This window comes from Kickxella alabastrina (assembly GCF_025024165.1).
Source record: "Kickxella alabastrina strain RSA 675 chromosome Unknown BX661scaffold_5, whole genome shotgun sequence".
Taxonomy (NCBI): domain Eukaryota; kingdom Fungi; phylum Kickxellomycota; class Kickxellomycetes; order Kickxellales; family Kickxellaceae; genus Kickxella; species Kickxella alabastrina.
In genome coordinates, this window is record NW_026251476.1 from 642542 (window position 1) to 666059 (window position 23518).

A 23518-nucleotide genomic window follows, 5' to 3' on the forward strand; every position below is an offset into this window, starting at 1 on the left:
TAAACACTGACCCAGAGTTAATCCCTGATCACATCATGTATGCGGATTAGCGGATCACAGTCAACTTTGTCGCAAACTAAACTAGCGGCCGCACTTCCGATGAAGCACACTGGCAAGTCTGAATGTTGGCTCTTTCCTGACACTTTCACATTAATATATTGAATCCATCCAAAACAACACATACACAATAACAAAAATACGAGTAAAAATTGACACCTGATAAGCAAGCAACTATAATTTGATGTGCTGGACAATAACGTCCACACTTCGCCCAGAGAAAATGTATTCATAGATCCATTTGCTTATTTGACAAAGTCCTGTCCTGTGATAAACAACTGCCGGGTATAACCGACATGATATGTGGATAAATCAATCCATGCGCTGCCTGCTTGGATGAGTAGCTGCAGAAGATGGTGCCTCCTTGGCTTTACGCCCGGCCGCTGCTGCTGAGTCTCTGCCAAATGATCACATGGAATTCCCTACCTCTGAAGATTGTGTTTACACACTTTAAATTTCGTTAAAAAGGTAGTGCATTAACAGTCTGTTAACACTTATCGCCAACACTACTCCACACGTTAGAAATTTGTTACAGCGTATAATCCGGCTTGATCAATGATTGAAGATCAAAACGGCGGTGATGATTAAAAAATGTGAGAATAGAAAGCACGACGCGCCACCAAAGGCAAAGTTACATTTGCAGCCTCCTCACCACGCTTCTCGCCGTTGCTTTTTTCTTGTTTCTCCAAATAAACGTTAAATTTCGAAAGTTAAAAAAACTGGAACTGAAACTAAATAAGAATGGACATTACAAAAACTGCGAGCGCACTCAAGCAACGCGGCGATACAGCCTTCCGACAAGGAAACTATGCACTCGCCACCGAATTCTACACACAAGCCATCGGCACCGACCACGACGTAAGTCCGACACTGTACACAAATTGCGCACAGGCTGAGCTCAAACAGCAGAAATACCGCGAAGCCATCGTGAGCTGCACCAATGCGCTGGCATTAGATACGCGCAACGTCAAGGCACTCGGGAGACGAGGTATCGCCTATGCACGTCTGGGCGAGCATTTAAAAGCAGAGCATGACCTACAGGTGGCGTTGCTTGTAGAACCAACAAACAAGACTCTGGCCCGTGAACTCGAGACTGTCAAGAAGGTTGTGAAGGCAGGCATGGATCAGCCAAGAAATTCGCTGGTGTTCGAGCGCGCGTGGCGGGAGTATGGCGCACACCCAGAGCTTTTGTACGAGTATCTGAGACATATATCAGCTGAAGAGCTCCCAATGCTGTTCCGCGCATCGCTGGAGTCGTGGCACATCGCCCAAATTGCCGCCGCCGCGGAGTATGCTCAGAGCGAGTGCAATGATGAAACGTTCGGAGCTACTCTGCTAGGTGCGCTTCCGCGGGTTGAGCGGTTTGCGCTGGCAGTGCTGTTTCTGGGCGAAGGCGACCGACACTTAGTACAAAAGATCATCAAGTCCAGCGAGTGTGAGCACGTGTTGGCTGCTCAATATGAATAGTATAAAATCAATTATTTTACTTCATGTCAATTTCAGGGTTGGGCTGGATGCCCTCAAAGACCGAGCACGCGGGAAGCGCAAACTTTTCTGCCGGGAACAGGTGCCCTATGGCATTGATGACGCGGCGGCGTCGGTCCATGGCATTAAGCGCATTGTCCGACAGTGCGACGGTCTTGGTTGGCGCTGACTTGCGCTTGCGCGATTTTGTCAGGCGATGCCGTTTCAAATAGCTCTGTTCGACCTGCTTATCCAGCTCATCAATGACCTGCGTGTACTCCTGGAACCCAATGTGCTCCCGCGCCACGGGCAGCAACCGCTCCTTGCGTCGCATGTTGACTGCCACCTGATCGTGAAGCTGCCGTTGCAGCGAGCGCAACGTTGCACTCACCTCATCGTCCTGCCGCGCGTCCCAGTCAACATCGCCATCATCCAGAATGCCTATGTACCGTAGCTCTCGCTTGAGCCTGTCCTCGAGCGACGTCGCGTCACCGCTCAGGGGAGTCTGCCGCGCACCTGCCTCCCCATCGGACTCGCTGTCCGAGGATCCCACGTTCTCAGGCAGCTGCTGCACGAGCCGCTCGGCAACCAGCGCTGATATAATCCGCTCGGTCAGTGGGGCCAGGCGCGCCAAGTTGAGAGTCAGATCCGAGTCGACCAAGTCAGCACCAAGAAACGACGTGGTCGGCAGAGGTGCACGGCCGCGAGAATCCGAGTCCAACAGATGTTTGGCTGTGAAACGCGTCTTCCCGTGCATATGGTCTGGGAAGTGCGCCACTTCTTCCTCGGCCCAGGTTTGCGCATAAAACTTGCCCAGTCGTGGCACCACGTACGACTCCTGTGGGTCGCGCAAGTTCTCGAGAAACGCAATGTCCTCGTCACTGATCGTGCGGAAGTAAGGCTCGAGCGACGCCATGAATGTCTGGATTTGCACTTGGTTGGTCACCTTCACCCGCGAGAAATCGTCCTGCACTGGCGTACCCATGCTGTGTCGCGCCTTTGGCAACCCTGATGAAGCTGCCGTGACTGACATTGTGACTGATATGCTTTCAACTGGGTTTGCTGCTTGGAAGTATTTCCCGCTGCTGTCCACATTGCTGCTGCTGATGCTGCAGCTGTTGCTTCCGTTAGTGTGGCCAGGGGCAGCAGCAGCAGCAGCCAAATAATCACTGTCCGACACGACAGCCACTCTTGACCCCATGCCATGAATAACCTTAACTCTCTTATTCGCTGGGTGGTCTGTATTGGGTGTATTTGTGTTATCGAGCGAGCTTTGTGTCGATTCCGAGTTAGCTGAGCCAGCACCCGGTGCCCGTGTGGACGGTTGCAGAGCCTCTATCACTCGCCCAGCACTGACCGCCACTGCATCCTTGCTTTCAGCATGAAAACTGCGCTTGTTGTCCAGCTGTGATGCGCGCAGACCTGCTTTTGCGGAAAGCTGCTCCAGCTCCTCCCGCAATTGCCGCAGGTCGTTGATGGTCGCTGTTCTTCTGTCGCCTGTTGCGCCATTTTGTTCAGAAAAGGACAAAATAAACTGTGATATTATTATTGAATTTTGCAATTCCCATGTGTCGAGCAAGTGCTGCTGAATATAAGAGGACATTGTAAGTTGATTGTGAAAAATTAGAGTGCAGAAATTTGCAAAACACGAGGAAAAGGAAAAAGGACAAACAATTTAAAAATTTAAGCAAGTAAAAAAGTGTTTCAACTGCCCCCACCAAATAAACGCTTTTTTCTTCTCTTCGCTTCCCTACACGCGATTGCATATGGTTTTTGGCCTTCTGATTGTGAGGCGTGCACACGAGCACAGTCCCGAACAAATTTTATGCTCTGTTTTTTACTAGTGCACATGTTACTCGCGGTCTGTTCTTGCTGTTAGCTTAAAAAAAGTATATTTATAGCTGCTTTTGTATCATAGCACTTGTTAATGGCTACAAAACTAGCTCTATCCAATATATTTGTTATTTGAAAAGTATGGATTTAAAGCTAAGCATTAATATGCTGTTTCTGTTGCTGCGGCCTTAATAAACTCTGACTTTAACATTGTTGGTGTCGCGTGGCAAAAAGTAAAAGGCGGTAAGATGTAATATATTTAACTTTTTAGAGGTATGACAATTAAAATATTTATAAATCTAGTATTAAATACACGCCATTGCACCATTAAGTTTAAAATCAAATCTAATTCAATAATTAATCCATTATTATTTTATTTGGTTGTTGGTATTAGCTCAATCTAATTATCATCATTCCCATTTACTTCAATTGCAGTCATAAACATATTGCTCATTTTACTATTTTTATACTTCATAGAATTTCTATTTCCCTTGGTTTTCTCATATTTCTCAGCTTTCTTAGCACTGTTATTTTGACTTGTAATTATATATTTAATCTTGTATATTGGCAAATTCGGATACTCATTGTTAGCAAGATCAATAAAAAAGTTTCCACTTTTTATATTAGACACTAAATCATAAAATATAGTATGTTTGTCTTCGTGGACGTCCACACGATGTTCCTTCATATCACACATATACATGGCATCGATGTTGCTGGATTTAATAGCTGCCTGTATTTTTTCTTTATTTTTTTCTTTTTTTGCCATTGTAGTGTAAACATACTTGTAGATCTCCTTGTAAACTTTCTCGCAATTCCAGGAATGATCAGGCTTGATTATACCATTGATAGGTTGTGCTTTAATCCTGCCAACCTCAACCTGCGTTCTAGGCCTAATTTTGGGCCGTGGTATTTGCGGATCCTTTATTACAGCCATTTAAATAAATGTAAAAGGAGAAGAAAAATATATTTAATAATATTCAATAATAAAAAGCATGAAACAATTGAATAGAGGCGATGAGCGGGCTGTGTGTATTTATACATGTGTTCAATTAACGTCTTTGCATTTTTGCATCCCTTTTTTGTTTATTTTGTATTCTGACAAATTGATTAAAATATTCTAGAATATATATTTTGAAAGAATAATGGAATAGGCGTGTAGTTATTAACATTTATTTCACATGTTCGTTTGAATTCTAACAATTTGGCTGAATTCGTAAGAGTAAATAAAGGAGTATATAGAGAAGAAAAAAAGAAAAAGAAAAAAAGGGAAAAAGGGAAAAAGGGAAAAAGGGAAAAAAGGAAAAAGATAAAAAGATAAAAAGATAAAAAGATAAAAAGAAAAAAAGAGAAAATGCGTAGGAGAAAAAGCTATATTTAATATACACATTTAAATTACGATTGATGGGACTCATTATGGTGATACTTGACATCTGGTACAATAACAACCGGATCTAAGCACACCTCACCACCAGTATCCTCCAGATACACTGTAGCCTGCTCATTAATCCTGTCCAAAGTCCAATCATTTGTCTCCGCAATCCTCCCAACCACAAGCCCAACACCGATAAACGACACCACGGTCAGCCCACTAGCAACAAACATTGGCACATTCGAAGTAAACCCCCCACGCCTAGTAATATGCGGCAGCCAAAATCCCAACGCCCCGCCCAGCGCCATAAAGCAATGATAAATTCTGACAAACCATGCACTCGCCCTCAAGTCATTCGTCAATGTGCCCATGACCCAGTACCCAAACAACTCAATAAAGCTGGAAGTAGCGCCGGCAAAAAAATACGAACACATTAGTGCATTGTACTGCTGGGACAGGACTGCATCCATGATAAACTGTGCTTGAATTTCCTGTGGCCACAGAGGATTGAGTCCGGTCAAATTGTATTTGAGAATACGCAAGGCTGCGGATATCCCAATTGAAACGCAAAAAAACACGAGGATGGATAGGCCGAAGAGCCCGCAGGTGCGGCGGCCGGCCCACTGTATGTCTAGCATCTGTCCCAACACAATAATAAACAGCTTACCGACATCATATAACACAAACGCAAGGATACTTGGAAACCACACATTAGTACAGCCAAAAAGAAACAGGTATGAGAACATATAGGGCAGCAAGAGCAGCATATACCGGTTAGTGAATATTCCAAGGGTCTGGGCTACTTCCCGCCAGGCAGTGGTTTTGCGGGTCACCAGGTGCACGCCATTACTGCGCACCACGCTGCCTGATGATGGCCTCATTGCCAATACCGGCAGGGGCGCCAGGCTCGTGATGCACAAAAAGGATATGGCGGCGTGAAATCTCTCAAACTCTGATGTTTCAATGTTTCTGATGATGATTATGTCTCCCACAGTAACCGAGAAGTACTCCAGGATAAGAAACCCGACCAGTGTCCTTGCCTTCCACTTCTCCGCAGGATAAGCTAGCACCAAACCAAAAGTTACGACGCGGGCAAATTCATTGCCCATGATGTTTAGGATGTTTGCAATTTTATAGTATATGTGGGTGTTGTATTGGTATAATATAATGATGGATCCTGCGTAAAGGGTGTTTGTGAGCGTGTAGAAAAGGAAGATGGGCCGGGGGCCGACGAGGTTTGTGAGTGGAATGGCAATGATTGAGGAAAGGCTAGTCAGGATGCCGGTGGTGAGGTTTTGCGTGTAGGTAAGGTTGGTGTTGGCTGGAGTGATTTGAAGGAGGTAGTTGTTGAGGAGGCAGCGGATGGCTGTAGTTAGCAATAGTGTTGTTGCTACAAGCGCGAGTTGAGTGGCCGGGCTGTTGTGCCGCATATTTTTTTGTAGTTATAGCGTAGTAAATAAAATGTAGATATTAGATATTGACAATATATGTTGTAGAGCAACAAAATAAATCTTTTTCTACACCTGCTTCCAATTCTGCCATTTTTTTGTTTGGTTTTGGTATTTTTGTTTTTGAATGTAGCGCTCGCGATGCGTGGCGCCAAAAAACAATTGTTCTATTTTCTTTGGTCACTCAGCCTATTGTCATCCGTTGGTGCACCGATTCGTCAATTATACTGTAACAAACCCCCAACCATTGAGAAAACCTTTGTTTACACACTTTAAATTTTGTTAAAAGGTAGGAAATTCCATGTGATCATTTGGCAGAGACTCAGCAGCAGCGGCCAGGCGTAAAGCCAAGGAGGCACCATCTTCTGCAGCTACTCATCCAAGCAGGCAGCGCACGGATTGATTTATCCACATATCATGTCGGTTATAACCGGCAGTTGTTTATCACAGGACAGGACTTTGTCAAATAAGCAAATGGATCTATGAATACATTTTCTCTGGGCGAAGTGTGGACGTTATTGTCCGGCACATCAAATTATAGTTGCTTGCTTATCAGGTGTCAATTTTTACTCGTATTTTTGTTATTGTGTATCGATAATCAGTTCCTCAATTGCTATATCTCCCAAGAATATTTGAATAATGTAGCTTGCTCAATGACACCATGTCCAAGCGTGAGCGCAGATTGACAAAAAAAGCTCGAGGCCGATCAGCACCAGGACAAAGACTCTGAGATGCAGGACGCCGCTGCCGACGAGGACAAGGACGCAGCGGCAGCCAGTTTGGCGGCTAATCCGGCTATGGTGCATACAACCCTGCAACAGCTGCCTTATGCTTAGACTGACAGTGAGAATGCAGCCGAGGCGGCGCAAATGCAGCAGTCCATGGCGACAGGGAATACTGAGGAGCACAAGTCGATAAATACGGACAATGCACCCACGGCAGAGGATGGGTTGCTGGTCGACCTGGATCAGCTTCGCAAAGATCTCGAGCATTGCACGACCGAGTGGCACACCAACAACCAGGATAGCGAGCAGGCGATGCAGCTATGGCAGTCTTACACGCAACTGACGCACGACCTGTCCCTGATTCTGACCGAGCAACTACGGCTAATCCTGACGCCCATCCAGGAGACACAGCTGCGCGACAACTACTGCACAGGTAAACGCCTCAACATGAGGCGCATCATCCCTTACATTGCGTCCGAGTTCTGCAAGGGCAATATCTTACTATGCCACACAAACACCACCAGGCGCGAGTACCAGGTGATGGTGTCCGTCAACAACTCTAAGTATATGGCGCAGTCCACACATGCTGTCAAGCTGGCCTACAAGCCTTTGGTGCTGGTGACCACCGCGCTGAACCAGTTGGAGGTCGGCTAGTTGGAGGTCGTTTCCTTTTGACAACCAGGTCAGCTTGCTGCACCCCTTTGGCAGCCCATTTGACAGCGATGCTGGCGCGCGCGTGCTCAGCCGCTTCAGTTTTGACAACGACAAGACCGACGCCGTGCAGCTGATGGATGCGTCCCTGCAGCTCTTTGACATCCCAGCGCATCCGGGCTCGGGCAACCCGGCCGATCTCTGGAACCTGCAGCTTGTCATTTTCGACGGCGTATGCCAGAATCACCCACGCCTTCTACGCCAGGTACGCACTGCTATGGATATGGGCATCATGGCCGTTTCCATTTTGCTTGATCGCTCGGCCACTGCCACGTCGGCAGCGGCTGAGACGATGAATCCTGAAAAGAACTCTATCATGAACACGCAGCAAGTGTTGTTTGTCATGGGTCCCAGCGGCAGGATGGAGATGATGGTCAGGCGGCACATCGACACATCCCCGCTCAAGTACTATGTTGTTTTGCACAATATCCTTGATCTGCTGGCTGTTCTTGCTAAGATGCTTCGTCAGCACTTTAGCCTTGTTGCCAGCGACTAAACGCGAGGTCTTTTGTCTTTGGTTTTGGTTTATTTTCCGCTTTAATTGTATTTTAAAATTTACATGTCATATTTAATTTTCAGCTTTCAGCTTTCAGTTTTCAGTTCGATTTAAAATCTATGACGTAGAGGTTTGTGGTGGCGCCCATCTTTCTTCCCCTCACTGAGGCTTGAGAATGTGATCAACGGCGCTTTAGTAAACTGAAAATGTAATTTAGGTTTTGATGGCTTGCTGTGTTTTGTTCACTCTTATTTTTCCTTCACTTTTTATAACTTCATCCAAGCAATATTTTTATCTTCATTATTCATACATTGAATTTCAAATGCCAGACATGACGCAAACCCCAATTTACCAGCTCGCCAAACGCTGGTTTTCCGAAGACAAGGTAACTAAGGAAGAGAGAGAAAACAATAAGCTAATACACTGTGGAAAATAGTCTGCAGAACAAAACAACAGCAAATCACATAAAAACACTTTTTTTAATGTCTTGACCTGCCTATTGTCCGACATTCTGTCTTTGGTAGGATCCCCGGACCCGCGCGCAAATCAAGTCCCTCGTCGCCGCCAAGGACGAAGCAAAGCTCGAAGCGCTCCTGCGACATCCCGTGGAGTTTGGCACGGCCGGCCTGCGCGCGCGCATGGAAGCTGGTTACTCGCGACTCAACCAGTTGACAATAATAACCGCATCGCAGGGCCTTGCAGCGTATGTCGAGCGGCAAGTGGACCGGGCGCACAGCCGAGGCGTAGTTATCGGCCATGACCACCGGCACAACTCCGATACTTTTGCAAGGCTGACAGCGCGCGCGTTCCTCGACCGTGGCTTCAAGGTGTACTTTTACCCGGGGCTGAGCTTCACGCCGGCCGTGCCATTTGCCGTCAAGCGACTGGGCGCTGCGTGCGGCGTGATGATCACGGCGTCGCATAACCCCAAGGACGACAACGGGTACAAGGTGTACTGGGAGAACGGCGCGCAGATCAAGCCGCCGCTGGACTCTGGAATTGCGCGGTGCATCAAGGAGCATGACGTCCCTGTGAACTGGGACGCACAAAGCGTGGCGTCGCATGAGAATATTGTGGACGTCACTGAGGATATGATTGGCGCGTATGTTGAGGCTGCACGCACCATGGTGCAGAGCTCGGAGCTGAACTGCTGCACAGATCTGCAGTACGTGTACACGCCTATGCACGGTGTTGGCGCGCTCTTTGTCGAGCGCGTGCTGGGTGCCTTTGGGTTGCCGCCATTCATCCCTGTTGTGGAGCAGATCCGCCCGGATCCAGAATTTTCTACCGTTGCGTTCCCAAATCCTGAGGAGAGGGGCGCGCTGGATATGGCCAAGACATTGGCTGACAAGGTGGGCGTCGGCCTAGTTGTCGCCAACGACCCCGACGCTGACCGCTTTGCTGCCGCTGAGAAGCAGGCCGACGGCTCCTGGCTAGCGTTCACCGGTGACCAGCTGGGTACCATCTTTGCTGCAGCGACGCTCGAGAGTATGCGGAAGGAGGGCATTGCCACTGAGCACATTGCCATGGCCAACAGCACGGTCTCGTCGCGGATGCTTGAGGCCATGGCGCAAAAGGAGGGGTTCTGTTACGCCGACACGCTGACAGGGTTCAAGTGGATTGCCAATGAGCTGGCAGACATGCAGAAAGAGAGGGGCTGTCATGTGGGCTTTGGCTATGAGGAGGCCATTGGATATATGCTTGGGGACCAGGTGCTGGACAAGGACGGTGTTACCGCCTTGGCCGTCTTCCTGCAGCTTGCTGCCAAGCTGCGCTCGCAGGGAAGATTGGTTGGTGACTACCTCGAGGAGCAGTACTCCAAGTATGGATACTTTGTCTTGGCCAACTCGTACTTTATTAGCCCTGACCCTGCAAAAACCACAAAAATATTCTCGCGTATCCGCTTTGGCGACTGCAATGGCGACACTGCTGGCACAGAGGCGAACGACAGGACAGAGTTTGTGCGCGCGCACTGCGGCGACGTGCTGCGGTACCCGAGGACCATTGGTGGCTTTGCTGTGAGCTATATCCGCGACCTGACCACTGGCTTTGAGATGCGCGATGTTGATCAGAATGAGCACCGGATGGTTGTTGCTGAAGCGCAGTATGTGCCTACATTCCCCGTTTCTTCTGGGTCGCACATGATTACCTTTGGGACCCGCAATGGCGGCCGTCTGACCATGCGCACGTCGGGGACTGAGCCCAAGCTCAAGTATTATTTGGAGGTCAGAAATGTCGATAATAACCGTGGGGCTGCCGCTGAAGATTTGGAAAAGATGGTTCACGCTGTGGCTGATGAACTGGTTCAGGCAGAAAAGAACGGCCTGTAGATTATGCATTTCCACATATAGACAATTTTGATTAAACACGCGAATAGATCATTTATATATTCATTTATTACCTGGAGAATAAAAGAACTTTTATTAAATAAAAAAATTAGTACATGATGAGTTGGAACGCCATGACAACGCAGGCCAGTGACACATACGGGCTTAGACGCTCTCCTACAAGACAAATCCAAAAAATGCAAATAGAATAAAAAAAAACAAATTAGCTAATACAATGTTTTTTGCAACACGATTCTGGATTTTATTTTATCGAGCGATCAGTACCTATCCTAGCGCTCTTCCAGAACAGGCCCATGACACCCGCCTTATTGCGGTCTATCAGCGCCGGTGCTTGTGCACGCACGTACGTGCATGTGCAGATCGTGAGCAGCACTACTAGCATTAGCGACTGAAAATTAAACAAGGCCGACTATGTATTCCAAAGAAATATTAAAAGTATGGTGTATTCAGTATTTTGATTCAGTGTCAATTGTAAACATCGGGTTGTTTGGGTGTAATACCCAGAATGGAGCTTACGAGTCGTACCATTATTTTTTAAAAAAAATATAATTGGTATGTAAAAGATCAATACGTCCAAAGAAAAAAGCAGTAAAGGTGTATTTTATATTACATCGGGCCCAGCAAATTATTTTATTTGATTGTAACTTTTACTGAAAGGTGGCTATGGTTGTGTGCTTATCAATCTCACGTGCTATATTGCATTATTACTTTGCTGCACAAAGTTAATCGATCACCGGTGCTTAATAGCATTTAAAAACGAGGGTTGTAATGGGTGCGCTATCAGCCAATATGGACAAACAACATTCAAGCAAGCAAGCTGTTTATAGTTATTGGTACCTCACATGCAGATGTACCCAGATAACATCCACATGACATATCATCCTTCCAATATATGCATGACACAAACAAAATAAAACAAACAAAACAATGATTTTTGTTGACCAGCTGGCACATTGATAAAAAATATGTAAATGAGGTCGTCAATTTATATATTGGCATTTAAATTCATGTTTGGATATGTGTTTTTTTCATATCTTTTACTTCTCATTTCATTTCATTTCCAATTTTTTTGCGGTGTATATTTACCCTTTCAAATTTGCATTACTTTTATATTATCTGCCAACAATGAATGACCCTCCAGTCAATGGCGAACACATTAAGAAGCTTTTAGTGTTTGTATGCGTGTTTTGCAAACGACCCTTTGACAACTACTACAAATTTATTGCGCACGAGGACAAATGCTGTATAAGCTGAGGTTGTCTGATGATGTGCAATTCGACAATGGGCAATTTGCTTGGCTATAAGGTAAAAGTACCAGCGATAATACTACCTATCATTAAATATTAAATATTATACGAATGCTCTATTTATAAATAAACATATTAAAAATATATACCTAAAAGCTAGCTTTGCATTGTGGCCTAGTGCTTAGTGCTATTTTCAGCTTGACACTTGCTATCCCAGATAAAAGTGTAACCAGTACACAATAAACCGGCATGATGCACACTGACAATTCACAACAGATGCATGATACTTAAAACTGTTTTATTTTCTGCCATTGACTTATATTTATTTACAACATTTGTAATTCACAGTACTTGGTTATTCTTTAAGCTTGAAATCAACTTCAAAAGTAATTTCTTGTCCAAATTTGTCTTTCTTTTTTGGCACTATAAGTAGAGTACCTTTATTATTTGGGAAAAGAGTGGCAAAGTTTACCTTTTCATCAAGAGGAATTTTTAATTCTGTATTCAAGGTCGATTCTCCATATCTAACGAATAAGCTTTTCACACCGCAATAATCCGAAGTGGTATTTATTTCATTTGCAATTAAATGGCTTGTAAATGTGTAAACTTCTGGGCATTTCCATGTATCCTTAATACCCAAAAGCGCTTTAGGCCTATGACCTTTTATTTTAATGACAGTTTCATATGGTACGCGGATCATGATTACGATGTTAAGGTATATGCAAATGCTAAAAAAAATTGGAAACAAGCAAAAAAAAAATAGAAAACTAAAAAAAAGTATAAAAAAACTTTAGGAGGGAATTGACGCATTATAAACAAAAAATTAATGAAAGATGAGCGTCGACTAATAAATTGTATGTACCGAGTAGCTTGAATAACTATTTTAATTATTATTTTTGTGAATTCAACTACCTGTAAATAAATTTACGTGAATTCACAACAATTTATATTTTATTTTGACTTTTCACAATACCTTTTTATTCAAAGACTTTTCCACGCGAGCGTTTTATTATTGGTTATTGATTGGCATGTATTTATAAATAGCAATTGATCTTTAATGGTAACAGGTCTGCAACAAGTCAAAATTGACAGACTCGAATTCAAATATTTGTTGAATCTTGTTTAAATTTGTAAGGAGGAAAATACTTCATTCCAAAAGTAAAAATAACAGTCTCAACAAGCATCCCGACTACTAAATCCGCGACAAGGCAAAGCTGACGACCTGCCAAAGTGGCCGCAGACAAATAGTAATGAGGACAGCAGATATACACCCTAACTATCTGGCCATGATTAACGCTCTAGCAGGCAAGTCGAGTGTTGGGGTTTAAGATTTTTACTACCACCCTGGCGGGCACTTCCGCCGCCAGGCAATTTAATCCAGGTCTAGATAATTCCCAACCATGCCGCCCCGATAATAATTTTTATTATAAGGGCATGAAGTCAGGTCTGCAATAGAGCCCATGAAGGGCAAAGTGTCGTGGTAGACATCCGGTCTTATTCATCAATTTTTGTTTGTTTTTTACTTGTTTTATATCTCGCTCAATGTATATATTTTCTCTCCATTGCCAAAGCATAAACAACTGGCCTTTCAATACTAACCATACACGGCCTTACTGACATGCTATCTATCGGGGGTTCGATTCATAAAATGTAATAACTATTAAAATGCCTTATACTATCTATTTTATACATGAGGCGACATGAGGCGAAAAGCATACAATCAAAATTTTAAAACTACAGCGATGCAGTTTTGGCCTTTTTTGGCGGCGACGGGTTATCAGATGGCCCAGTACTGCCGCCTACCATTCCCACAGCACCATTGGGCGATGAGAGAGCCTTAGAGCCCTGCAAGCGCACGCCATCATTACTGCAGCTTGCACGGGTAGTCTGTGATCCCTGACCATCATTAGATAGCGAGACCAACCTTGCATTCTGCTCCATATGCACTATCCCGCTCGCCATTGTGCGCCCCCGCTTTCCCAGAGGCGGCATCGCTGCCGCCGCCGATCCAATTTCAGAAGACGATGTCGCGCTCCCATTGGAATTCCTGAATAGCGAGCCCTTGTGCATGCCTCCAATGACTGCGCGCTTTGTCCCCATCAGTCGCCGCCTGCCTGCGACAGGCTTGCTGTCGGGGAATGCATCAGCAATTGTCAGAACGGCGCTGTTATTGCGCGACGCGTCGAGAAGATTGCCGTCGGTCGAACTGAACTTCTTGAGCAACGGCGGAGGCGAAGCGTCGGGTGTGCGTGGCTGGGATACCGCGGGATTATCTGCACTGGTAGTATCAGCCACTTTAATAGCTTCTGTTGTAGCGTCAGAATATAGAACAAGGCAGTCCTGTAAGCCCTTGAGCTCTGGTGATTGCGAGTCTACAACGTCAATAGAATCGTCCAGGTCCGAGGCCTCGAGGTACGCGTCCTCCATCTCATCCGCTGCTGAGCCTCCCACCCACTGTTCGGGGCCGATGTCGTGGCCAGCCGCGCCGTTGTTACCCTGCACGCGCTGTAATTCTCTGTCTGTTAAACTGTTTATCGACACTGCACTCTTTCTCCTCCCGCCGGAAATGATTATCGGCGTGGACGGCTCTGACCCACCACTCTTAATGCGCTCCACTTCCGCCAGATGCTCCACGTACGCTTGGCGTAGCATCTCTAGCGTTTCTCTTGCGGGGCCCAGCGTCTTTGAGTGAACATTGGTCAAATGCGAAAGCAGTAAAGCAATGCGGTTTATAGCTATAAACTTGAACAGCTCGCGGCAGGCTGACGATATCAGGTTATCGCGCGAGTGCACCCGGAGAAAGAGCTCGATGACGGGGTCAAACAACCGGTGGCCCACCAGGTACTTGTTGTATGAGTCGTCCTGGATCCCCACACAGACTCGGATGAATCGCAAAGCTGCCAGCTTGAGATAGTTGGGCTTGGCATCGAGCAAAAGTACCACATTCTTGGCCACGTCTGAGGCAAACACAAAGCTGCGAGCACGGTAGCCGTGAAACCGGACGCACGTTGAGAGCGTCTCACAGAGAAATAAGAGGAGTGGGATGCATTTGTCCTTGGATCCAATACCCTGCACTGATTTCACAGTCAGCGCCAGAAGCGGTTCCATAGTGCTGTGTGCGAAGGCGCCGTAGAACATGGCAATAAAATCATCCATGCTGCTCTCGCATGCATCTCTGCCGGGGCGGTCGCCAGATGTCAAGGACACATCTAACGCGTCTTGTGTTGGTGGTTGTTGTTGGTGCTGTTGTGGCAGTGGTGGTTGGGTGACATCAAGGATAATACGCATAATCTCACAACAATGGATTTGAACCTCGCTTCCGATATGCCTCTGTATACCCTGAATGACCAAGTCAATGAAGTTTGGGTTGTCGTGCTGCTGCCGGGACTGCTCCATCGCATACGACCTCACTAACGCACGGTCTTGCTCCAATGCCGACAGGATCACATCTGCACCCGCTGCCTGCAGCTCCATGTCATTGTCCGCCGAAAGCGCATATTCAAAAACAGCAAACATCCCGTATTGGCCCAGCGTCCGATACAGCCCTATCCGGTACGACACAGGCAGACTCCTCGCCAGCGAGCAGAATTGTCGCACAAAATATACCACGTCCCTCTTCTTCTCCGCGTCCTCTGACTTGTGCAGCAAGCCAAAGAGGTCCTTGAGAAGCCGCTCGTTGTGCTGCAAGTAATTGGCGATCTGTGCGTGGTTGAAGTAAATTAGAGCGTTTATTATCGGCAGCGTGCCATCATCCAGGATGCGTGGTAAAACAACGTCCTTCAGGTACTGCAGCCGGAACGTCTGGTGGATCTTGCTTTCCATTTCCACGTCGTCGATTGGTACAACCTCTTTGTACCGCGCGTTGCCGCGCAAGAAATTGCGGAATGTGCCGCGCTCCACATGTTGCTGCGGATCGTGCTCTAGCAAACTGACCACCCCGATGATGTGTTCATCCTTGATGATGGACTCGAATATCAGCGAGTCGTTCAGCAAGATTGCCTGCCGCATGATGTTGTATAATTGGTGTAACTCCTCTGTGGCATCCAAGTCTTCGCACGCCTCGTGGAGCGCAAACAGCTGCTCTAAATAGTTCGTGTTGACGATATGTGACACTACCTTGTCGCGTAAAAAAATTGAATGGCTGGCCTCCGCAATTATATGCTCAATCTCGCCTAGCGCCGACATGGTTGGCTGCGGAAGAATGTAATCGTTTGACATCGCTGATGGACTGCTCCCTCTGTTTGCATGCTCTATGGACACGTGTGTACAATAGTAAAATGGGTTGAGTGAATACATGCGTATGTTACGAATCGTATAAACACTATAAAGAGTGGGGTATTAAAAGACAAAAAAACAGATTATGAATTGAAAAAGGTGCTTACCGTCTATGACATTTTCAAACTCGATAATTTGGTTCCTACAAGCGCATGGATGGATGAGAAATTTGAAAATGCGCAGCACAAATAAAAAAGTAGGTTTAGTAAATGCCAAGCAGCATAGATAACAGAAAAAGGGGAGGATGGGGGATCATTCGCTGCTCTGCACAATGACCTCATCTGCGTTTCTTGTTCTCGAGCGGGGAAATAAGCTACTTACAATATCGATAGGCAGCCCTCCTGTTCCTGGAAGCTGAGCGCCATGTCCTCTCCAGTGGGTTCGGTCCACACAATCAGCGTTGCTAAAAGCGAATAGAGGCAGACACGGATATTGATAGAAAGTACAAACGTATTAGAGTCAATGCAAGACTGCATTCGCCACAAAAGAAAAGGCCGTAAACGCGCATAAACTCAATTTACATGCGCCCATATACAGCCAAAAAAGAGCTGACAAGCTGCAAAACCTACCTTCTTGCTGCTGGTACACCTCTCCTCGCTGGACTGCGCAGTCCAGTATCTTGCGATCGAGCTCGGTCTCTGAAACGACATTGAGGTGAAGAACGCCCTATTATTGTATGAAAAAAGAAGTGGAAGAGGAGCAGTTAGAAGAACATCGCTTTAAAAGATTCGAATGGCAATTCAAAAGCATTGTGGCTTGTTGGGCAGTGAACGCTTACGCTTACCTGGCAGTCCTCCAGTGTGCAAAACCCGGTCCCTTTGTCAACCCAAACGGAGCTTTTCTCCAGCTGGTACACCTTCACTCTCACCTGCGAATCAGCAGGGGTCATTTCCTGAGCCGCCCCGTCAAGTTAATTTTGAATTTGTGTATGTGTGTGGGAACGAAAAAACAACAATATCCGAGAGCTTCTCGCCCCGTCCTGTCTGTACTGCGTCGTTGATAAATTTGCTGACTCGTGTGTTGAATGTGCTCGCTTTGAGCGCTCCTCCTGGTGGCAGTTGCGCTATGGTAAAGCCAAAATGGACAAAGAACAAATATAAAAAACCGCGCCCAAGTTACTGTTTTCGAATGAAAGAAAAAGACAAGACAAAGAGAAGAAAAGAGAAGAGAGTCGGGTAAGAAAAATTAAAGAAAGAGATTCCGTGGTTTTGGATAACAAAGACAAAGTCAGAAAGTTAACACAGGCTTGTATCAAGAAGAAAATGAGACAAAAAAGAATGAGGAAAAAGTGCAAATGGGAAAACTTGAATTCAAAAGGACGAAATGCGAAATGTAAAAAAAAAAAAGCTTTCTGACGCGAGCACAGGCGCGAAAATAGAAACGAGAAAAGGTTCAATTTCGCGTGAAAATCCCACCCCAAAGCGAAAAAGGAGAAAAAAAACACTGCAAAACACCCTGGCAAGAACCAAGCTTTTTTCCTCCTGTTCCCTAACAGCCAATAAAATACCTTGCACATGATGATCCATTCTTTTTAATGTCAGTATTTTTCATTCGCTGTAGCTTGACGCAACTGCACGCACGCGAGCGCTTGTACAAAAATGGTCTTGATCGCTGTATTTCTTCATATTGTAAGAAAATACGAGGTGTATATTTGACGATTAAACTGAAAAATTAGAAATATAAAGATGAGGTAAAGTTAATTAAAAAATTAAATGTAGTCACCGGCAGCTGTGGCCTCGCGTCTTGCATGAATAATGGCAAACCCAATGGCAGCCTTGGGGTTTGACTGCGTCTTGTAGTCCTCGATAACGCTATGCAGAATGGCGCCGATGCTCGACTCGAGCATATTTTCGTTATCGGCATTGATGATATCAATGCTCTGCACCAAGCCGTTGGTTGCTGCAATAAGCTCGGGGGCAACGCCTTCGGTTGGCGATGCAGCTGGCAGCTCACCCTCATCGAACTGAGGGGGGATCTGCTGCTGGGGGCCACCAAACGGCGGGTATGGCAGAGGGTCTCTGACCATTGTCACTTCGTTGGTGTCAACAAAAGCCTCAGCGGACGGCGAGATATCATCGACCTCAGTCAAGGCCGGTTTTGCTACCTCCGCATAAGTCTCGGTCGATTTATCGGCGTAACCAGATGATGGAGTTGATTCATTGGAGGGAACTGTTATTAGTTCAAACGACCCAGGCGCTGAGCTGGTCTCTTGTTCCAGAGATACGTCGGTTGAAATTTCTTCAATGTCAGACTCTGCTAGAGAAACCCCTGATGACTTTTCGGCAATTTCGTCAGTGTCGAGAGTTCCTTCCTCGTTTGTGCTCGCTGAATTGGCGTTTGAGAGTGACTCTTCCTGTGCAGAGACGGATGACTCGTAAGTACCACCAATAATTTCAGGAATATTTCCAGTCTCCTGCGACACAAACATGGAAGCAGTCTCAGAAGTCAAAGTTGACTTGGCAACAGATCCAGCAGCAGACTCTTCGCCGATCTCTTCAATGGTCTTGGTGACAGACTCGGCGGTAGATTCGACAGCAGACCCAATGTCAGACGCAGCGGCAGACTCAGTGCTAGTGGTATCAACTAGAGTTGAAGGACCATCATAATCGACGCTGCTGTTATTGGTCACATCTGAAGACAATTCAGACGCCAATGTATTATCATCGGCAATAACAAATACAGTTTCGCTAGGAGTGGCCTCCTCGGATGCAGGCTCGACAGTGGTTTCAGCAACAGTTTCAATAGTAAAAGTCGCCTCAGATTCAGCCTCGGATGCAGATACGGAATCGGTGGCGTTGACCGATGGCGATTCAGATTTCGAAGTAAGGTTATCGGCAATAACAAATACAGTTTCACTTGGAGTGGCCTTCACAGATTCCTCCTCGGTTGGCCCAGCACCCTCAGTGTCTGCCCTTGATGGTGTGATGGTGTCTTCAAGCGACAGAGACTCTAAAACATGGCAAACAAAAAACATGTTTTGCTTTTGAGTATAACGCTAGGCAAAATAATATTTTGGTACCTTTATCTTCATATTGCTTATTTTTACTTACCGAGCGTGATTTCCTCAGTGGACTTGCTGCTGTCAATTTCACTTGTTGCCCCGTTATCGACAGATTCGGTGGCAGTGGTAACATTGGCGATGACTGTGGCCAATGCTGTGGCAGTCTCTGTGGCAGTGGCAGTGGCAATTGCAATATCTGTAGCGGTGGCATCGGGCAACGATGCAACATCCGAATCGATTCCAGCAGAGTCCGAAGCCTCAGTTGCAGTGGGCTTGGTCTCAGTCTCAGTCTTGGTTTCAGCCTCAGAGGCTGACTCGGCTGTCGAGCCAGACAAAGCCTCTTCAGATGCCTCTGTACCGGCAGCTGGTGTGGATTCAATATTGGGAAGGGCGCCAGCTGCGCTGTCCGTCTGGAGTTCAGGCAAGGGAATAAGTGCTGGCATAGAAATATCGGTTACTGGATTCTCAGACTCCTCATTGCTCACAGTGGTGCTTCTTGGCTTATCTCCATCATCAACTGAAAGTACAATCGTCTGATGAACCACGGACTCTCCGGGAAGAATAATGTCAATTTCGGTGACCAGCGGCGCCTCTCCACCCTCAATGCTGATGGGGTTGATCTGGCCATCGGGACGCGGGGCATATGTCTTTTTGGTTGACTTCACCATCACTTCAAGGTAGTATTCGGGGCCAATCAGGGGGAGCGGGACATCGAGGGGCTCCATGGTATCTGCCAGCTTCTCGAGCGCCTCAGCGATAATCTCCAGTGCCACATTGTACGGCGCCAGCTCAAAATCAAACAGAGGCACGTAGCTGCCAGTCGCCTGGGCTGCTGGTGCATTATACAAACTGTAGCCCTTGTGCCCGTGGGCCAGCGTGGCCGAAAGCAACAAAAACACTGGTGATATCTTCATTATGGCGAAACGATGATTTAAAAATGTTATATTTTGTATGTAAAGGGATGTACAGTTGTTAGTGCCAATATAATTGCCAGTGCCAGTGCAATTAAATATAATAAGAGATAAATGTTTAATTATTTAAAGAAACAACGCAATAAAATAAGAGAAAAGAGAAGGAATATCGAAACACTCCCAAATTGCGTATTCCTTCTTTAAAATCCTGCGAGTATTCAGAACCTGGAAACTCACCTATCTACGCATAATATGTGCTGCTGCGGTATATTGTTGTTTCGCCAGGATGCAATATATTCAATTTATACAATGTAACTGTCTACAATTACACTTGCAATTTGTTACTTTTGCGATGCTGTCTGCACCAGACAAATCAATTTGTTGGAGTTGCGACAGCCTAATTACAAACGGCAGTAATCCCGCATATACGCCTGCGCATCTATCTTTTTGCACTCTTGTTGCGATGCAAGCCTTTAAATTTCATAAATGCAAGGCATATAACGGCGCGCGATGAGTAACTGCTATTTGTCTTTTTGTGAGTGTGCTTGTCGTCGTCTAGGCAACTAAATGCCCAGAAATTAAGGTAGAGGAAAGTATTACTGCGTGCATGTTATAAGTTGAATATTACCTATGAACCAAGTTTAAAAAATAGGACAACTGGGGGCGGTGGTGCCCTTACACCCACAACCTTCCAATGGGGGCCAGGCCTTCCTCTTGCTTCTGGATGGCCTTTTTCGTCAAAAACAAAATCTGCCTGTGAATCTCGTCCATATCCTTGTTGGCGTCCACAATTGACCAAGCCTTGTCCATCATGGTGAAGAACTTGACGCGCACCTCGATCTGAAACTCCCTCCTCTCATATATCTCCTCGCCGTACCCAGCCCGCTTGGCTGCGTCGTCGGGGTGAATATCCATAAAAAACACACGGTCTGGAGCCAGAAGCCCAACATCGGGAGCCTTGCACCACTTAAAGTCGAGCTTCTTGGCCGCCGAAAACGCCACACCCGAATATGCATACCGATCAACGACCAGCGTTATGCCGCTTTCAAGATCGGCTTGCATCTGCTCCATGGCCTCCCAGCGGTTGGCAGAAAACATCAGGTGGATGGCCTGGTCGCTGAGCTTGGTATTTTGTGTCAAGTACCCGTCAATCATTTTCCCGATAGCCGTGGTGCGATCAGGGAACTTTAGCAGCTTGGTCTTGATGCCCGAGTCGTTGAGCGCCTGCACGAGGCGCGTGCTCTGTGTGGTCTTGCCACTGCGATCGCAGCCCTCGAATAAAATAAATAGGCCTCTGGTCATTCTGCGCTGTAAAATGTGCCTCAAATGCGACGACGCCAGGACTGAAAATTTGCAAAAAAATGAATTTGAAGGTGGAACTAAAAAAAGCAAAAAAGCAAAAATCGAAAAACAAAAGCAATAAATCACCTGTTTTCATCTCACGTGCAAGCTGGATTAAATATAAAAATGGGATGGCAAATTTTGTGATCACACGTCATCCAAGCCCATTGAAAAAAACGTGGGCAATATGAAGGTGTTAAGCGGACCGCCTCTTTTTTTCCAACCATGGCAATTTCATTTCTTCAAGCTCGTCTAATTTCGTACACTATTTTTCTCACTCTTTTTTACAGTTATTAGCACAAACACTCGCATTTGAATTCACATGTCCTTAGCAGTATGTAGCAAGAACTTTAAGCGAAGGGAGCGGCCTGGGCGGGCATGAATTTTGGCATCTCTGGTCGTTGGTACCATTCCCAAATCGAGCTAGGCCCAAAAGAACTAAGTAACCCACACTCTTCTTGTCTTTGCATTTCATTCTATAGAATCTGTTTGGCTTTGGGCCCGTGGCTGACGTGACGGTAATTCTAAATGGTGAAGATGAGCGCCAGCAAGTCGAGTACCGGGTGGGCAAGGACAAACGCGACAAGGCGCCGCTGTACTTTGACGGCGAATCAATATCAGGAAAGGTAGGACAATACGTGGTAAAAAGAAGTAAGGGACTGGTGAAGAGTGTGTTATTTTGTTTTACAGAGCACCATATTAATTAGCATCGGTGCTCATATAGGTAGTCGTGCGCGTACACGAGGGCAAACAGCTGGAGCACTACGGAATCAAGGTGCAATTTATTGGCAGCATTGAAATGTTTTATGACCGCGGGAACCACTACGAGTTTGTGTCTCTCGTGCAGGAGCTGGCAGCGCCAGCGGAGCTCACCAACACGACAATGTACAACTTTGAGTTCAAAAACGTCGAGAAGCAGTATGAGAGCTACCAGGGAATCAACGTTAAGCTGCGGTACTTTGTCCAGGCCACCGTGTCTAAGCGCGTCGGGGCCATTATGCAGAGCAAGGACCTCTGGGTGTACTCATACCGCGTCCCGCCAGAGGTGAACAGCTCTATCCGCATGGAGGTCGGGATTGAGGACTGCCTGCACATTGAATTCGAGTACAACAAGTCAAAGTACCACTTGAAAGACGTCATCGTGGGCAAAATTTACTTTTTGCTTGTGCGGATCAAAATCAAGCACATGGAGCTGTCGATTATTCGCAGGGAGACAACGGGAGCAGCGCCCAATCAGTACAACGAGAGTGAGACCATTACAAAGTTTGAAATTATGGATGGCGCGCCAGTGCGTGGCGAGACCATCCCCATTCGCTTGTTCCTCGGCGGTTTTGACCTGACGCCGACGTACAGAGACGTGAACAAAAAATTTTCGACCAGATACTATCTGAATCTGGTCCTTATTGATGAGGAAAACCGGCGGTACTTTAAGCAGCAGGAAATCACGCTGTATCGAAAAAACGGCGGAGAGAAGAAGACCCCCGATGGTAGGGACGACTCTGAATTGGAAGCGCACCTTGGCAACTCTGCATAACCCGTAGAGCTCTTTTATATAACCCTAGCTTGCTTGGTTCTTGTTTTTTCTTAAAATTAATTTTCCAGTAATTTTTTACAAGCTGAGCGACTACTTTGTGGCAGCAGTACACAAAATCTATTATCGAATTGCCATATTAGCATATCGACATTTAATCTGCGCTGTATATTTTATATCATTGGTTGCGCAGAATAAACTTCAAATATGAATGCTAACATAAAATATTTGCAATGTCGGCCAATATAATTTTATAAAAAAAATATACCTTACAAACAAAAGAAGAATCCATGTGTAAACGTATAATATGTAGATACAGTTGTGCAATGCGGTGCTATGTGGTGCTATGCAATGAGCACATGTAATGTTGCAGCAATAATCCAATTGTCTCTCGTCTATTCCAACCAAACAGAAACTGTGAGAAGCAATAAGTACCTTGTCTAAAATGCAAGTGTCAGGGCTCCCATGCCAAGACAATATAATGACGTATATGCCGTTTGTTTCTCACAGAGACATTTGTTGCGTTTGGAATGTTCTCAATCCGACTGCGGCTTTAGATCTAGTAGAGAAAACATCTCATGTCTCCCATCGCCGATATGCCTATCACACTTGGTGTGAATTGTAATGCTACTAAATTGTTATGTTTACATATCTGGATGTCAAAAATGAAAAAGCAATATTTTCTTGTCGTCGCACTGCTTGTATTTCAACAGAAATAAAAGATTATGCTTTTAACCCCCCTGTTCTTCCATTTTTAT

The 23518-nt window shown here is 46.0% G+C and overlaps 9 protein-coding genes across 9 annotated transcripts; 4 read left to right on the forward strand and 5 right to left on the reverse strand.

The window, feature by feature from the left end:
* Positions 1 to 798: 798 nt before the first annotated feature.
* On the forward strand, positions 799 to 1524 carry BX661DRAFT_169614 (uncharacterized protein; the record flags this gene model as incomplete). Its single annotated transcript, XM_051533538.1, has 2 exons — positions 799 to 915; positions 949 to 1524. 2 exons carry the CDS (start codon positions 799 to 801, stop codon positions 1522 to 1524), a joined length of 693 nt encoding a protein of 230 aa, XP_051393493.1.
* A 16-nt stretch (positions 1525 to 1540) lies between these two features.
* BX661DRAFT_141222 (histone acetyltransferases subunit 3-domain-containing protein) lies at positions 1541 to 2506 on the reverse strand (the record flags this gene model as incomplete). Its single annotated transcript, XM_051532882.1, has 2 exons — positions 1541 to 2266; positions 2300 to 2506. The coding sequence occupies 2 exons, from the start codon at positions 2504 to 2506 to the stop codon at positions 1541 to 1543; spliced, it is 933 nt and encodes a 310-aa protein (XP_051393494.1).
* A 2255-nt stretch (positions 2507 to 4761) lies between these two features.
* BX661DRAFT_82605 (uncharacterized protein) lies at positions 4762 to 6189 on the reverse strand. Its single transcript, XM_051539507.1, has 2 exons — positions 5498 to 6189; positions 4762 to 5357 (listed from the first exon to the last, which is right to left on the reverse strand). Exons 1-2 carry the CDS (start codon positions 6154 to 6156, stop codon positions 5117 to 5119), a joined length of 900 nt encoding a protein of 299 aa, XP_051393495.1. The 5' UTR covers positions 6157 to 6189; the 3' UTR covers positions 4762 to 5116.
* A 588-nt stretch (positions 6190 to 6777) lies between these two features.
* BX661DRAFT_218651 (uncharacterized protein) lies at positions 6778 to 8138 on the forward strand. The gene is made up of 2 exons (XM_051538804.1): positions 6778 to 7544; positions 7582 to 8138. The coding sequence occupies exons 1-2, from the start codon at positions 7044 to 7046 to the stop codon at positions 8104 to 8106; spliced, it is 1026 nt and encodes a 341-aa protein (XP_051393496.1). The 5' UTR covers positions 6778 to 7043; the 3' UTR covers positions 8107 to 8138.
* A 169-nt stretch (positions 8139 to 8307) lies between these two features.
* Positions 8308 to 10484, forward strand: BX661DRAFT_179182 (uncharacterized protein). Its single transcript, XM_051535110.1, has 2 exons — positions 8308 to 8491; positions 8631 to 10484. Exons 1-2 carry the CDS (start codon positions 8330 to 8332, stop codon positions 10434 to 10436), a joined length of 1968 nt encoding a protein of 655 aa, XP_051393497.1. The 5' UTR covers positions 8308 to 8329; the 3' UTR covers positions 10437 to 10484.
* Positions 10485 to 11040, reverse strand: BX661DRAFT_179183 (uncharacterized protein). Its single transcript, XM_051535111.1, has 3 exons — positions 10980 to 11040; positions 10719 to 10863; positions 10485 to 10610 (listed from the first exon to the last, which is right to left on the reverse strand). Exons 1-3 carry the CDS (start codon positions 10980 to 10982, stop codon positions 10543 to 10545), a joined length of 216 nt encoding a protein of 71 aa, XP_051393498.1. The 5' UTR covers positions 10983 to 11040; the 3' UTR covers positions 10485 to 10542.
* Positions 11041 to 13208: 2168 nt separating this feature from the next.
* On the reverse strand, positions 13209 to 17318 carry BX661DRAFT_179185 (component of IIS longevity pathway SMK-1-domain-containing protein). Its single transcript, XM_051535112.1, has 5 exons — positions 16761 to 17318; positions 16546 to 16642; positions 16298 to 16379; positions 16084 to 16118; positions 13209 to 15951 (listed from the first exon to the last, which is right to left on the reverse strand). Exons 1-5 carry the CDS (start codon positions 16863 to 16865, stop codon positions 13436 to 13438), a joined length of 2835 nt encoding a protein of 944 aa, XP_051393499.1. The 5' UTR covers positions 16866 to 17318; the 3' UTR covers positions 13209 to 13435.
* Positions 17319 to 20563: 3245 nt separating this feature from the next.
* Positions 20564 to 21190, reverse strand: BX661DRAFT_196980 (deoxythymidylate kinase-like protein; the record flags this gene model as incomplete). Its single annotated transcript, XM_051538092.1, has 1 exon — positions 20564 to 21190. One exon carries the CDS (start codon positions 21188 to 21190, stop codon positions 20564 to 20566), a length of 627 nt encoding a protein of 208 aa, XP_051393500.1.
* Positions 21191 to 21458: 268 nt separating this feature from the next.
* On the forward strand, positions 21459 to 22867 carry BX661DRAFT_179188 (putative PEP8-vacuolar protein sorting/targeting protein). The gene is made up of 3 exons (XM_051535113.1): positions 21459 to 21563; positions 21712 to 21855; positions 21954 to 22867. Exons 1-3 carry the CDS (start codon positions 21552 to 21554, stop codon positions 22761 to 22763), a joined length of 966 nt encoding a protein of 321 aa, XP_051393501.1. The 5' UTR covers positions 21459 to 21551; the 3' UTR covers positions 22764 to 22867.
* Positions 22868 to 23518: the final 651 nt, after the last annotated feature.

Coding starts and splice junctions, on each gene's coding strand:
- BX661DRAFT_179183 (XM_051535111.1), bottom strand. Junction 10,611..10,718: donor CTGGAAGAGCGCTAGGATAG/GTACTGATCGCT, acceptor TTTGTCTTGTAG/GAGAGCGTCTAAGCCCGTAT.
- BX661DRAFT_218651 (XM_051538804.1), top strand. CDS start 7,044: ATGCAGCAGTCCATGGCGACAGGGAATACTGAGGAGCACAAGTCGATA. Junction 7,545..7,581: donor CCGCGCTGAACCAGTTGGAG/GTCGGCTAGTTG, acceptor TTTGACAACCAG/GTCAGCTTGCTGCACCCCTT.
- BX661DRAFT_179182 (XM_051535110.1), top strand. CDS start 8,330: ATGGCTTGCTGTGTTTTGTTCACTCTTATTTTTCCTTCACTTTTTATA. Junction 8,492..8,630: donor GCTGGTTTTCCGAAGACAAG/GTAACTAAGGAA, acceptor TGTCTTTGGTAG/GATCCCCGGACCCGCGCGCA.
- BX661DRAFT_82605 (XM_051539507.1), bottom strand. CDS start 6,156: ATGCGGCACAACAGCCCGGCCACTCAACTCGCGCTTGTAGCAACAACA. Junction 5,358..5,497: donor CTTGGAATATTCACTAACCG/GTATATGCTGCT, acceptor GACAGATGCTAG/ACATACAGTGGGCCGGCCGC.
- BX661DRAFT_179185 (XM_051535112.1), bottom strand. CDS start 16,865: ATGACCCCTGCTGATTCGCAGGTGAGAGTGAAGGTGTACCAGCTGGAG. Junction 16,643..16,760: donor GCACACTGGAGGACTGCCAG/GTAAGCGTAAGC, acceptor ATACAATAATAG/GGCGTTCTTCACCTCAATGT. Junction 16,119..16,297: donor GAGGGCTGCCTATCGATATT/GTAAGTAGCTTA, acceptor ATGCGCTTGTAG/GAACCAAATTATCGAGTTTG.
- BX661DRAFT_179188 (XM_051535113.1), top strand. Junction 21,856..21,953: donor GCGAATCAATATCAGGAAAG/GTAGGACAATAC, acceptor GTGCTCATATAG/GTAGTCGTGCGCGTACACGA.